This window comes from Anas platyrhynchos, chromosome 13 (genome assembly GCF_047663525.1).
Source record: "Anas platyrhynchos isolate ZD024472 breed Pekin duck chromosome 13, IASCAAS_PekinDuck_T2T, whole genome shotgun sequence".
Lineage (NCBI taxonomy): Eukaryota > Metazoa > Chordata > Aves > Anseriformes > Anatidae > Anas > Anas platyrhynchos.
In genome coordinates, this window is record NC_092599.1 from 6,798,851 (window position 1) to 6,813,862 (window position 15,012).

Consider the following 15,012-nt stretch of genomic DNA (forward strand, 5'->3'; position numbering starts at 1 on the left):
GTCCTTGCTTTGTTTTGGCTTGTTAGAAATTTTCCATGCATTAAATGCACTTGGCTAGAGCTTCATGTGAGTGCTAGCAGTAACATGTGGCAATGCCTTGAGATATCTATACACAGGGAAAATTAAAATAAATGAGACCCATCTGATCTGTAGGTGACTTTCTGCCGTGCTGTCATTGCCTGTAAGGCACTCGCTGTAGGATGTGTTAGATATCGAACAGAAATTGAAATGTGCCCATTGTAATATTTTTACTAACTTAACAAGAAATCCAGACTGATCTTTCAGTTAACCTCACCAATAATAACTGCAAAAATTGGCAGAGAATCTGCTAGTTGGAGCAAATTGGATTTGCATATATTGTAGGCTAATTTCTGCGAGATCTTCTGCTGTCTGTGTTTTGCTTCCAATCCAGATGCTGTATCCAAGGCCTCCTCCTGGTTGCCTGGATACTCTGAATTTCCTCGAGGCAATTGCTAATCAATGTGCAGTTGCAGCTAGGTGAATCCCGCAGACAGCAGCCAGATCTGTCATCTAAATGTGGAAATCTGTAGCAGAATGTGATCTGGAAGGAGAACAGACAAAACACTGTAGCAGGAGCCCTGCTCCCAGGAACCAATTCATCCTGTGCTAATCAGACACAAGCACTCTTGCTGGATTAGATGAGCAGAGGCTCTTCTGCTAAAATGAAGGGTCAATTGCTTTGGTTCTTGTAGAGCGCGGAGAAGAGGAGCTGCATCTCAGAAAAGAAAACAATTACATTAATAATTACATTTAAAGTCTGCATGTCAAGGCCTTGCTTAATTTTATTGCTTATCTCCAAGTCTCTTTCCCCAAATACGCGTTTGCATGAAGGCAGTTTGCTGCAAACTGCTTCTTAAAACATGAGCTGTTAATGGAGTCCTTGGTAACTCCTTTGAAGATCAGATGCACTTCTTGTGGACGCGGGGTCCTCTACACTACACAGAGGCTTTCAAGTGTCTTAATTTTTGTTTGTTTGTTTGTTTGTTTTATAATTGCAAAATTATGCCTCGCAGCAGGCGGCAGTAAATTCAGGACCACAAGGACTCCACTCTGTGCCTTCCTGAGACAAATGCGCTTCCAGTCCTAAATCTGTTTGCAACAGAGAATCAAAACAAATTCCCCTCTCCCCAAAAAGAGAAAAGTTGCAGCAAAACCAACACTTACAGACTAAAGTACCTGAAATGTAAGGTCTGGGACCACGTTCCTCGGTTGGTGTTGTACCATTAGGACTAATGCTTGGCCTCGTGCTTGACCTTGCGTGCAACTCCGCTACCTTCTGGCACATCTCCACGTTGGCTCTGCTGCCCTGTCTTCACCCCAGCTGCCTCTGCGGTCTCATCTTGCCTCTCTGCAAGGTGAAACACCTGATTTTCCATCCGTTCAGTTTTAGGCTCTTTTAGATCTGCATCTGTCTTCTTGTACGTTTCACCCCATTCCAAAAGCAGCATTTTGGATGGAAGGAGTCCTGCTAACTGTATGTGAATTGAATGGTAATAGGCATCAATTCTTAGGAATTGAATTCAGTTATTTTAACTTAAAAAGGCACCAATTAGCTGTCTTTATGAATTGCATTTCAAATTCCAAGTCAAGTAAACAACTTAAGATCGTGTTTATTGCCCTTCAGGGAAGCAGTTCATAAAAATGTTTGCTTTATTTTATTTCGAAATATAAGATACATTTTTCATTGCCACCAGGTTTCCAAAACTTAAAACAAACAAACAAAACCCGCGGTGTCTCTGGGCCGACAGCACTACTTTAATTCATAAACTGCAGGACAGGATAGGAGCTGCTGCAGATCGCTTTCATTGATTATGAACACCGCTTGAACTGGCGGAGCAAGAAGCGCTCTGATGATGAGAACTCGTCGTCTTGTTGTGATTAGCTGTTACCGAAGCCTAATTACTGTGCGTGATGCTAAAACGTGTAAGCTGCCGACACTTAGAGATAAGGAGATGAAAAGAAATCAGCTCCTTCCAAATAGCTATTGTATTTTCCTCATTATTATTGGTAGTTTTGTGTGCTCTCCCGAGTGGTGCTTTGGAGTTACCTGGATTAAGTCACGGTTTTGGCTGCAAAAGCTGCCATCAGACTTCAGCTGTGGTTAAATCTGTTTCACGCACCAAGGGACCGAATAAAATAAGGGTTAGTGAAAGGTGCTGACGAGGAATTCAGTTAATAGTATGTGCATCTGCTGAGGGAATGTGTTATTAGCTATTATTTCAGTGACTGCAGGCAGGATCCAAACGTGCATGAGGAAAGTAAGGCTTAGGAGCCCCATTCCCATAGGAATCAGACCTGGGAAAGTTCCTGGCATCCCAGGAGCTTCAGAACTGGCATTTCCGTGGGAAGGGAGCTTTTCCCATTCCTCTTTGCCCAGGAGCTGAGCTGCTCTTTTCCAGCCTTGACGCATCCCGTTAGGGGCACCACGGGGGAGCCCAGCACCCGGGCAGTCCTGCCTCAACTACTGCGTGGAGTTTTGGGAATGTTTTGGGATGCTCTGGGCTGACAGATGCTTGTGTATGCACATGTAACATGCTGTTAATAATTAGAGCTGATTGGATATTCAGTACAAATTACACTGGCTATGAAGTTAGCCCCTTCTGTAGGCTTACAAGTGGCTCACAAAGCACTGTTAAAGCATATTTTTAAATATATGTTTTTTCGTAAACATTGGCAGATTTAATTCGAGCAAATGATGTCAAGTCTGAGTGCTTAAAAACTCTTCCTGGGCTGTTTGCTGTCAGTTGTTAATGGTGCACGTTTGGATTTCTGAGTCACAGGGTAAATATTTTCTCTTTATAATTCTGTAGGATTAAACACGCGTTTTGATGATGATTTTAAGTGCCAGTCCCTCCTACTGGTGTGTCTGCCCCCGAGCCCAGGCCCGCGTGCTGCGCCTTGCAAATGAGCTGCTTAGCAAAGAGAAGTAGGTCTGACTGCACCCAGCAGACACCAGGCAGAGGGAATATTCCCATCCTCTCACTCTCTGTCACCTGGAAGCTGCGTTGGAGCTTTCTTTTGCACCTCGTCATCGTGGGCTGTGTGGTGTGCCAAACCTGAATCTCCTCGTGGGAATCTGAGGGAAGAGCTGTGATTTTTTTCACTATTGACTCAGGCTGAATCTGCCTCCTGTGGAGGGAAAAGCAAAGTTCAGCCCCGGTGGCTGCCTTTCCCATACTCTGCAAAACAAAACCCACGCGTGCACAGCCTTGCTCAGTTTCCAATTCATATTTACTCTCTGTATGCCTTCATATATATTTGCAGGGTTCCCCTAATACAGCACGCAGCCTTTGTATAGAATAATAATTCACGAACAGTGGTACCAACAGCCATGGCGGGTTTGAAGAGTGACTGGTGGTTTTGGAATAAGCAAATCTGAAATACTTTGAAGAAGCCAGTTTTTCTCCTGAGGAACAGCTCTCCATGGACTGGTAGGAAGCCCAGCATTGCCTGTTACTAGAGGAACTGAAAATGAACAAGCTCAAAGCTATTGGTCTGTAGTTGGAGGAGCAGTGGTAACATCTGTGCTGTGTTTTTGTCCAGGAGAAATAAAAATCCACACTAACAACATCCACGTACCCTCTTCAGTCACTTTGTTGCATCCATCGCAAAAGGATGTAATCATTTACAACAGACCTGAAGTAAATTTTGCCCAAAATACTGATGTTCAGTGCCATAAATAAAAGCTGTTCTCATCTTTCTTGTGCACACGTAGATCTGTGGGCTTAGCAGTTAACATCCTTACAAAACACACCTACTTTTTGAAAAAGCAGAAGCAAACAAAAAAAGCAGCAGCATTTGTCTGGAGAAATGCCGAAGAGGATAGGAATGGAGCAGGGTAGATTCTTTTTTCTTCCCACCTACCTTTGTATTTTTCCTTTTGCTTTCTTTCTGTCCTGTTCCTTTTTTCTTTTTCTTTTTTCTTTTTTTTTTTTTTTGCATAAAATAGTTTTGCACTATGTAGAGCATAAGAATCATTTCTGTAGCACAGACTGCAACCTGCTTTAGTAGCCTCCATCCCCATTAGAGACTTTCCAGAAGAAGTCATTTCCTCCTCCCTATAAATTATGCAACGAGGTGCATTTAAGATTCTGAAATGACGAAGGGAGGATGAAAGCGTTGCGGAGCGTCGCTGCTCCTGTGGAGCTGAACCCACGCCGTTGTACACAGGCTGGAACACGCCTTGTTAAGACAAACCTGCACGTGGTACTGTCCCGGTGCTCGGGCTGTGAAAACACTGAGTGAGGAGCTCCCCGACTCCTCCAGCATCGGCTCTGTAAGACTTTTTCTCCCCTTGGAAGGCAGCAGCTGGGGAAGGCAGCAACGTGTGCCCAACGTGGCCTTCCCCAGCTGGGCTCTGCCAGCCTGAGCTGGGTGCTTCCCAGTCTCCCTTTCTCCAGGTGGATCTGGAGACTTTCCAGAGCTGCACTTTGAGATCTGGGAGTGCTGGGATGTGCACGATCCCCAGGGCTTTACCCCAAAGCAGGCAACTCCATCAGCATTGGGGCTATAAGGGGCTTGGAGGCTCAAACAGGAAAGGCAGCTCAGTGGGCTGAGCAGAGTACGAGCGCTGAGGCTGGCTTCTGCAACAAAAATACACACGCGGATATAAAGAGTAAATGAAATAATCTTTTTTTAGCACAGGTGGGGTTTTAAAGTGCCCTTGAATAATGTGCCTTTGGCATGTGGTTTCCATCTAGTGTAATAGGAGTAATAAAGGGACGGGTGCATTTTCTGGGGAATGGATATTTAATATATTATGTAATTACGTGCTGAAAAATTGAAAAATAATGCTGTCGTGTTATGCATAACCTATGGAGATAGATGAGGAATGTAAATAAATGTACCTGTGTATTTTAAAGAAGAATCTTGTGCTGCTGCAATAGCAGCGTGGGTTTATACAAAGCTAAATGGGAAGGCATATTTTAATGTTGTGGCATGCCAGAGAGCATAGGGAGGATATTTAAGTCCACCTTTGGAATCCAAAGGTGGCAAATAAAACATAATTATAATTAATGAACAGGAAGATTTCGGAAATTGTATGTGTCCCAGATCTCTGTGCAAAAAGCCTCCATCAGAGGAGGAAGAAGAGCCTTGCAGTAGGGCCCGGACTCCTGTATCTCCCAGTGACCTGAGTGCCCTGAGCTGCTCACACCACCTCTGGTGCCAGCTGCCAGCAGCCGTGTGTTGGCACAACTGCGGTGTGTCTTTGTCCCTCCCAATTTTCCTTTAAGGTCTTCACTTCTACCCAAGTTTTTAAGGTCTCCATTTCTACCCAAGTTGACCCAACCGCTGGGCTTCCCCTTTGAAGAAAGCAGTGCCACGCGGTGCCTTTCCTTTCCTCTCCCTTGACAAAGTTTTCCTTTCGAGAGAGGCTGGGTTGTGTTTTTAAATGCAACATCCACCCGAAAAGAACCTGTGTATTAAAGCAGGCCATCGAGCCTTTCATCACTTCGCTGGGTGATAGCAGTCATGAATTTTTTATTTTCTGCAGGGCTCACTCCAGATCTGCCACAGCTTTGTGTGGGTGCACATGGAAAAAGGCTACTAATTGAAATTCAGATGTAATGAGATGAAGTTTGGTATTCACCACGGCTGCCTTTTGTTTTAGCCCTTGTACGCTCAGTGCACCTAAACAATGCTACCATTGCTTCTCCTTTTAGATTCAACAAGAATAACTTAAAAGGCAAGAAATATTTCCGTGTCCACTCCAGAGATCTGGAGATGAAATATGCCCTGAAAAAAATGGGAACGGCGTGTGTCAGTTTGTCTGTTTGCTTATTTACTACTGGGGTGGGACAGAGATTTTGATGGAAATGAAAATGAAATAAAGCAGAAATCTTGCTGCTTTAAACCGTTCCCTTTTGAAGATGCAAATGTGTTTCTATTGCCTAGGTAACTATTATGGAACGCCCAAGCCTCCCAGCCAGCCCCTCAGTGGGAAAGTGACTTCCACCGATGCTCTGCAAAACCTGCAGTCTGGCTCCAAGCAGTCGACTCCAAAGCGAACCAAGTCTTACAATGATATGCAAAATGCTGGCATAGTGCACCCAGAGAATGAGGAAGAGGATGATGTACCTGAAATGAGCAGTAGCTTCACAGGTAAAACAAAAATACTGCAGTCCATCAGTTAGGACACATGGGGAAGGTTTATGGAGGGGGGTTTATGTGTTTTTATTTTATTTTGGCTTCATTCATTTTGTTTTAATTTATTTTTTTGTTATTGTTGTTTGTATGTTTGCTTGTTTGTAATGGGTTTCCTGCAAAGCTGCCAGTTTTGGAAGGAACTGGCCAGTGTTACCTGTATGGCAGGTGTCCAGGTGTGGACGCTCATATCCACAGCTGTGATTTCTGAAATGGCCTTGTGGGACTGGGCTGGATGAGAAAAAGTGGGAAAAACCTCCCATCCACTAGTTACCTTTTGGTTGTTTTGTTTTCTTCTTGTTGCTGGATAGCTCTTGGTAGTGACAGATAGAATTTGAGAAGGAGTATGAAGGAAATTCATATTTGGTTTGTTTGTTTTCCTTCCTGGGAGGCATTGCATTTTGAAGTCCTCAAGCATAGGAAACTGCTAGATCTCTGAGTAGACTTCTCTAACTGTGAACAATTGAGATTTTTTTAAAAAGCTGTTACCTAGTACTGTGCAGTTTGATCATTAAGGACATGTTCATATTCTTTCAGAAACTGTCCATTGACTGCAGTCAGCCAGATTCTGCTTTCAGTTACTCCAGTGTAGATTTCAATTGAGCCAAATGACAAGTTTAAGTACAGAAAGATGAAATGATGTCTGGTAGAAATTAAAGGTAACGCTTGTCAATCCCTTTATATTCTGAGTTAATCATTCTGCTACTTGCAAATGTGGAGGCTTTTCTTAAAAAGAAGCATGTAATGACTTCTGATGTCAAGGAACATGTCATCATTTTGAACATCACTTTGTGGACAGTCAGCTTGAAATGTAAGGGTCCCCCTGGAAATCAGGAACTTTCTGAGTTGACGTGATCTTGCATACTACATGAGGTGTACTTGTCTACATTGTAAATTAGCCCAGAACTTCATTTCTGTCTGTAGCTTTGTCAGCTAGTTTTCAGTACAACCCCAGCCAAGGTCAGAAAGTTTAAGGACTAGATGCCCTATTGTTGAGCTCCAGCCATTAAAACCGGTATGAAATGGCTCAAGCAGGGTGTGTTTGAAATCAATCAGTGCTGCTTCCAGAATATGTTGCTGTTCTGTCCCCTTCCTTGCACCTACAGATGCCCACTGCATTTAATTACAGGTCCTCTTCTCCAAGGTACCTATGAGTAAACTGAGGGCTGCTTGCTGTGGAAGTGGGGTCCGAAGGATAGGTGCAAGCTCGGTGTTTCTGAAGGTCTTGTGTCCTACTGTGTCCTGCTGAACACAGATCTCAGTCCCATTGTGGCTGTGGTCGCTTCCTACCTCCATAATTTTCCTTCCCAGCTTCGAATTAGTCACAGGAGCTATCATGCCAGTTCCTACTAACCAGAATCCTGGCTCTGATGTCTTGTAGAGCTGGGGAAGGATTTAGGCTGAGATGTAGTTTTGCTCTTCTCAAGGCCAAACTTTCAAATGATTTTGGGGTTGTACTCCACTTGGCTGTTACCCATTACATTTTTCCAACCCAAATCACTCCTGGCTGCCCTAATCCCTCCCAGGCTCGGAGTTTCTGTCTCTGCTTACCAGCTCCTTTACCAAGTTTTTCACCGGATGGTAATTCTCGCATGTTGTGACATGGCAGCTATCTCAGCTCCTGTCGCAGGATCTGATTTTGGAAAGAATCTGGTGGGAGATGCTTTTTGACCTCCTTTCAGCCCATCTCAGCATGTTGCTCCTGAACTGACTGTAGCATCATTTATTTTCCTTGTTTTTCTTCACAAGATGAAATACTGGAAGATGCAGCTCATTCGTCACAAAGTTATCACACCCTGGCCCCTTGCCTCCATGAAATGAGCACAGAATCAAGAAAAGAGACTTATTTCTCCTATACCAAAACGATTCCTTATGCTTATTTCATGTGTATGTGTGCTAGCCATATTAAAACGCTCCCACTTCCTTAGAAGACCTCTCAGTGACTTGTGTTTTCCAGGCTTTGGCATGTTTACACTCACAGTCTTAAGCTGGTGATGATTCATTCATGCCTTTTTTTTTTTTTTTTTTTCCTTCTTGTCAGCTTATACCTTAAAATATTGAACAACAGGAAGGCTAGAAAGCAGGCATCTGAGGGTACGGGAACAGTCTAGGTCTTTTTCTTCCATCTTCTTCCAGCTTATTATTCTCAGCATCTTTTCACCAAGGCAGCACATGGAGTAGAAATAGTGCAGGAGCTGCTGCTAATGGTCCCCAAAAAAAACAAGGCTAGGGGCTTTGAGCTGAGGTCATGTCTCCTGTCTGGAGAGCACAAAAGAGGTCTTAGCCATGAGATCTTTTGGTCCCACTGCTTGGGGACTTGGCAGCGTGACACCGAGCTCATGCTCAGCGCGTGTTGCCCCTGGGCTGTACTGCAGACTGGTGGTCTCAGGGGATTTGGAAGGATTGCCACTGTTCTTCAACACCTTCAAGGGCTGAACAGAAAAAAAACTTTGCTAGACATGGGTAATTTGGGATTTTCTGTTGTTGCCAAAGTTTGTTTGTGAAGGTGTTAGGAGAACAGACCTGGTTTGTGGGAGCATTTACTGTGGTTAGGGATAGAGGGAATGGGCAGCACTGTTTCATGTATATAGCTCAAAACAGCATGGATATAGGCATGAAAAATATTTCTGTAAAGGGAGGAGGGCCAAATACTCCTGAGTGACTTTGGCTGGATGGATCCAGTGAAGAGCCGTGTAATGAACCTTTCTAGACAGTCAGAACAGGCACTTGTGAACAACGTGTGGATGTGGATGCTGACATCCATTTTAATTTATTTTTTTTTTTAATGCACAAAAGAAGTTCACCATTATCTTGTTGGCTTTGAGCTTCTGGCTACCTTGTACACTTAAAAAACCTCCTTTTGATCATTCTTCAAATAGGAAATTTTATTCTCCTAATCCCCGTGCCACAATTGGCGCAGCGGGAGTCAACCTGTAAGCCTGCTCAGAGCCCATTGAACACATCCACATCAGTGAGCCCTGGCCTCAGACAGCCTGGAAGACTTCGGTGCCTCAGCAGGGCCTATTAGAGCGAACTCGGTAGCAGAGCACAAGCTCTGATTTGTGCTGGCAAGGCTCTGGCTGGCAGAGTGTGTGTGGGCAAAGCAAGCTCATCCCTGACTGCAAAAAGCCTGCAGAGTCTCTGCCCTCAGCTCATCTGTTTCTGTGTCGTGGGAATTAAAAGCAAGGAGAGGAAAATTGTAAGGATAAACCTGGAGAAGCAAATAGGAGGAGGGAAAAAAAAAGTTGAAAATGTATGCGTTTAAATAATTGTAACTAATCTTACTGAAAAATTCTTTAATCCACAGCAGAGTCTGGTGACCAAGACGAGCATAACACGCATATCGTAAGAGAGGCAGCCCCACCGTCCGTGCTTGATAGCCACACCAACGTTCCCACCACGGAACCATCTCAGAACCTCCCTCAATACCTACCTCCTTCTGCCGAGGACAACCTAGGTCCTCTGCCGGAAAACTGGGAGATGGCCTACACCGAGAACGGAGAAGTCTATTTTATAGAGTAAAGCACATTTTTGTTATTCTAATTCCATCCCTCTCCCCCTCCCACTGGGTACAAGCAAACCTCTGTGGATGCATTGTGTGTGTATTAAATATTTAGTGAACGCGGTAATGTTGCAAAGCTTAAAGTTCTTCACTGCTTGTGAAGGGCTTTTGCATTTCCTGATTGGATTAGCATCCAAATGACTCCCAAGTTCAAAGCCACGGGCAATTGCTTGTTTGATGAGGGCAGCTACAAAAGCACCAGACCCTTGGAAAATACGAGCCAGTTGTTTTCACGGGTGGAATGAAAGGTCCCGACTGAAAGGGCTGAGAGTTCATTTCTGGAGCCTGCCCCTGTGTGCAGTGCAGCAGAGAATTCCCCCGGTCACGTGCGGAGCCAGGGAATGGGCTTTGTGTGTTGTCCTCTTGTCAGAGCAAACGGGCCGAAGATGTTAACATGCTGCAGCAGTTTGCGGAAGGCTCAGCTCTGTGCAAAGTAGGCACAGCGAGTTCAGAAAAGCAAGGAGCACCTGGTGCTCTACAGTCTTCGCCTAAAAGCTCTGCGCTGTCAGCAGCTTTATGATGATATTGATTTTTTTTTTCATGCCATAAATAATAGTCCCTAATTATACTTGTCTAGATTTATTGAGATAGAAGTAACTTATAAAATGGGACCTGTTAGTAGAAGAGATTTCTTGCACAGAGCTTAGCTAGACATTAAAATTCAATTAGCTTATGAAACTTGAGCCCTTAGCTGTGCGGGTGGAGGAAGGGGTGAGGAATTGATTTGGGCTCTGATGATCTGTGTGACGCGGTACTGGAAACTGAGCCTCTGCGTGCACCAGAAGGCGGTGACCAGTTCACACAGAACCACCCCTCTGCCTCCATCCTTCCAAGCAGTTGGGAGATGATCCTTAAGGGTCCCTTCTAACCCAGGATATTTTGTAATTCTGTGATTCTGTGAGAGCTGCGTGGGATTAGGGCTGTATTGAGCAGTTCTTGCCCCATCATGGAGAGAGAGGACTTCTGCAGGGAGCCGAGGAGAGGTCCATCAGAGCAGGTTTTCTTTAGGCTGCAGTGGCAGCAGAACTCATTAGAGAAGAGTGCCAGAATATCAGAGAAGCTGGGGGAATTTTGAGCTCTTCACCAGCTGGGAGAGAGCTGCTGCAAAAAGGGCCAGGGTGCTCTCGGTTACCTGAGAGGCTCCACCAAGCCCTACTGCGTGCCAAAGTCTGGGAGGCACAATGCAAATCCTCATCTGCTGCATTTCAGATGAAACTGAAATGCGTTCATTACCCTGAACGCGGTGTTCTGCCCCTCATTTTGTCCTCAGGGTGCCTCATTCTTTGACGTGCTTTCTGGCTTTAATGTATATAACACAGCCTGAGTAATCGCCCAGCCAGCCTGCCATTTTCCCCCCTGGAAGAGGACAGATGCTGAGTGCCAAATGCTGCCAGGCAGCCGGTTGCTCCCTTCTGTGTCCCCGCGTGGGTCCTGCCATCCTCCCTCACCAGTGCTTCAGGAAGGGGTGTTGCTGCTGCCACCAGTTTCCCCAAAACTAAAATCCATCCCTGCTGTATTCCCCATGCACGCTGCCTGATAGCCGTGCAGGAATGAAGCACCTCAACTAATTTGTTAGACGTTTTGCAGGAGAATCGTGTAGGCGATGGAAAGGCAGAGCCTACGTACCCATCTCGCTGTCTGATGTGAATCTGGTAGCACACCAACTGCTTCCCACCCTGCAGTGCAGATTGACCATTTCGAGGATGCACAGGGGGTGATTTCGTGCAGGGAAGTGTGAGTGCGGATGCAGCGCTGAGTGGCTGCAGTTCTATTAATTCTAAGGACAGCCTGAGCCTAGAAACAATTTACTTTGATTTGTATCAAATTAAGAGAGCAAGCTAATGAGCTGTGTGGACCCAAGCTGGCTCAGATGCCTGTACCATCATCCGCAGCACGTTGAGTTTATCAAGTCGGGGTGCTGAAGAGAGCAGTACGGGAACAGCTGAGCTGCTTGCACAGAACCAGCACAGGTCCACGGGGCCCAGAGCTGTGTGTCGGATAGCAGATCCTGCTGGTTTGGAGCTGAAGCGATTTGGCCCCTGAGATGCGTTTCTCTGGTGCATTAATTGGGATTTGCATTACGCCAAGTATCCCTGCCCCTCGTTACCCTGCCTGTACTCCACAGGTCTGTCCCCTGAGCGTGGGATCTGAGAGGTGGTTAGCTAAATGCTCGGTGCCTCACCCAACCACGCAGTTGTGAGCCTCGGGTTAGCGAGGCAAAGTCTCAGGAAGTATGTAAATATTCAATTGCTCTCCTCCCACAGCCCTTTTTCGCAGCTCAGCTACAGACTTGCTTATTTATAAGTTGTCAGAACCCCTCTGCTTTATTGCTGCTAATTTGCCTGACTTGCTGAATTTCTGCCATTCAGTTTTCCAGTTGGCGATTAATTGCTCTGAAGCGTACAGAAGCATTAAACGAGTTTGCTCCCCTGCCTTGGGAGGGCTGAGTAGCAGGATGTGTAAAACAAGGACCTTGTATTTATGTTTTCGTGTCCTAGGAGCAGGGCAGTCCATGTTCTGGGAGTAAAATACAAGCTTGCTGGCCGGTTGTTAGCTCCTCAGGGGTCACAGCCCTCTTTACAGCATTTCCTATGTCATGAGCCTGTTGTCAGCCTAAGGTTAAGTTTGTAAACCTCTCTGAGACCTTGAAGGAGAAGTAAATAGCATTACGATGGTATCGAAACTTAAAGCTCTTAAGCAGTGTTACAGGCTAAGTTAGAGAAATGACACCTCGGGGACCAGAGGTTTGTCTTTGCAGGTCTGGTCTAAGATGACATCAGGCTGCAGAAGAGGCATTGTATTACAAGCTTGTCTCCAAGTGCAAATTAAATGAAGGGAGAAAATAAGTTTTAGAAAATGTATTTAAAGCTTTGTGGCAATGCAGCCTTCGCCACTGGGACTGGCATCACAGTACTGCCAAGGGACTTGTGAGAAGGAAGAGTTGAAAGTGAAGCTGTTTGACTTCCATCAAAGGCTTTGACATTTTTGTGTGTGTAATTAAAAGTTGTCAGTAGAAGTTTTGCTTTTGACTAATGCATGGGCCAAGTCTAAACAAATGTTAAAGGTCTTTTGCAGTGAGAAAGGTCACTGCGTCCTGTGGAAGGGAAATTTCTCTTCTGTCTTTTCATCGAGAAGCAAATGGCTCATGAGACAGCTCCTGGAGCTGAGAAACAAACCACCAAAGACTAAAGTTTGGAAATTCGTATTATAGTATTGGCAGCTTTCACATGCATCCTGCCAGTCAGAAATGCTGGGTTTTATATTTTAGCTTTTTGTTTTTCACCTTTGTTTTATTTCAATGCCAAAATTCGTGCATTTTGGTAGACTAGTATGCAGAACATCAGTTTGTAGTGCTGCTTGTTCTGAGGCAATAGCATGCCTTCAGGTCTGTTGAATAATAAGGAGGATATATACTTTTCTGTCACTGATACTTCAGCTCTGGTTTATTAACAAAGGTCATATTTCCATTTTTGGTTTCCAGCCATAATACAAAAACAACATCTTGGCTAGATCCACGGTGCCTGAACAAACAGCAAAAGCCTCTAGAAGAATGTGAAGATGATGGTAAGAGACTGAAAATAGTTAAATAATGATGTGTTTCATCCTTTGGCTTTCTCCCTTTCCTTTCTCCCTTTTTGGTACTGTGTTCAGAAATGTGTAAATGATCATAAGATGGTTTATAAGTACAAAGAGATAATATTCATTATGTTGTAAACTCACTGTGTGTGTGTGTGTAAGCCGTCGAGATGGCAGATCGTTTATTAAAAATCAGCGAGTGGTGGTCAAAGTGAGAGGCCTCTCTGTTTTTGCAAAGGCATTTAAATAGTCACTGGTGCTGAACGAGCCTCGGAGCTCTCGAGCGCTCACTCCTTGGATCGCTGCGTAGGAGGAAAGCGGCTGAGGCTCTGCGTGCTCCATTGTGTTACGCTTCAACTGCCTGTTTTACATGAATTGAAAGAGTTGTGTTTTTATTTCCTTGTTTGAGCAAAAATAACTCAATTGCTTCACTTCTACTGTTAAATTCTGACAGGGCACTTAGTGTTGTGGTTGTTGAAAACAAGTTCCGCTTGAAATTGTAGATTTTTGCCACTGGTAATTTGCACTGAGGTAATTTTGTATTCCTTGAGATGTTGGAAATGCAAGCCACTGTCCAATGTAGAGCAGCCAAATGCAGGACTGCTAAAGGAGGTTCTCTCCCTGCATCCTTAAGGAGGCACTGGAAGAAAAAGGGACTCGTGATAAAAATAATTCAGACATTTGGGAAAAACCTATGTGGAAATTTTGGTCTACTGACCAGAAAAGGCATTGATATTCTAGTGGATAGTTTCAGCTAACACAATGCTATCATGGTAGACAGTTAAAATTGGAAGGTTTATCTCATCAGTGTTTGTGCTGTCCTTGTAAAATTAATGTTCGTGATACGATTAGCCTCCTACTGGTGTGAGTCAGCTCACTACGAGTTACGATTTTATTTTGGAAAAGGACCGACTCAGCTCAACGATTTTACCGGCAGGATCAAACCTGGCCCCCAGACCTGCTGTTACTATTTCTGCACGTTTCCAACCTCCTCCTCTTCTCACGTGTGAGATTTTGCAGGATGGGAGAAGTTGTCTGTGCAGCCTTTGCTGCCGTGATGAAGCAGGGCACCAGCTCCTTGTGGGCAGCGCAGCGGCTTGCACCCAACCTGCGAGGATGTGCAAGAGCTCAGAGCTCAGATGGAGCACAGGCATGCTGAGCTCAGGCGCCTGCTTCACATCCTCGGCAGCTGGCGTCAGCTGTCAAGGAGCGAGCGGAGGGAGCTGGATTAATGAAGGCCTTGCTCTGGGCCTAAAAATGGAGATGTCAGCGAGTAATCAGAACGGGAACCAAATTAAATCGGAGCATATGCAGGCAGAGCTCCCTCTTCCTTGCAGTTAAGCATTGCTGGCAATTTAAGGAGGAGGTTGCAAAGTCTCAGCACAAGCTTTTTTTCTTTTGGAGGGCAGTTTTCCCTGAAGCACAGCTTCTGCTCTGGCTTTCTGTGCCAGTGAGATTCCTGCTACACCGATAGCCCTGGTGATGGCCCGTGCTGTGCTCTGAGCCAGGACAAGGAGCAGCTGGCAGGATGAGCCGGCAGCGGGCGGCTGAGCAACTCCACTCAACAGTTTTACGTCCCCTTGCAGAAGGGAAAGTCTTCTAAACCTCTTGTCCTCTCAGCAATTACCAGACAAGCATTGGGATAATTTATTTAATTGGGATTGGAAACATGCAGCTGGGTAATTTATTGTATTTAATTCATAATTTTA

The 15,012-nt window shown here is 45.0% G+C and overlaps 1 protein-coding gene across 31 annotated transcripts in view; it reads left to right on the forward strand.

Annotated features, from left to right (window-relative positions):
- The window catches only part of MAGI1 (membrane associated guanylate kinase, WW and PDZ domain containing 1), a 320,740-nt gene that overhangs the window by 236,179 nt on the left and 69,549 nt on the right, over positions 1-15,012 (forward strand). For 29 of the 31 annotated variants that reach the window (XM_027467716.3, XM_027467725.3, XM_027467723.3 and 26 more), the window contains exons 4-6: positions 5,917-6,123; positions 9,473-9,683; positions 13,209-13,291. In XM_027467716.3, coding sequence (XP_027323517.1) covers positions 5,917-6,123; positions 9,473-9,683; positions 13,209-13,291 — 501 coding nt within the window. The remainder of the gene's footprint in view (positions 1-5,916; positions 6,124-9,472; positions 9,684-13,208; positions 13,292-15,012) is intronic. The other 2 variants (XM_027467697.3, XM_027467712.3) reach the window with 1 other exon arrangement.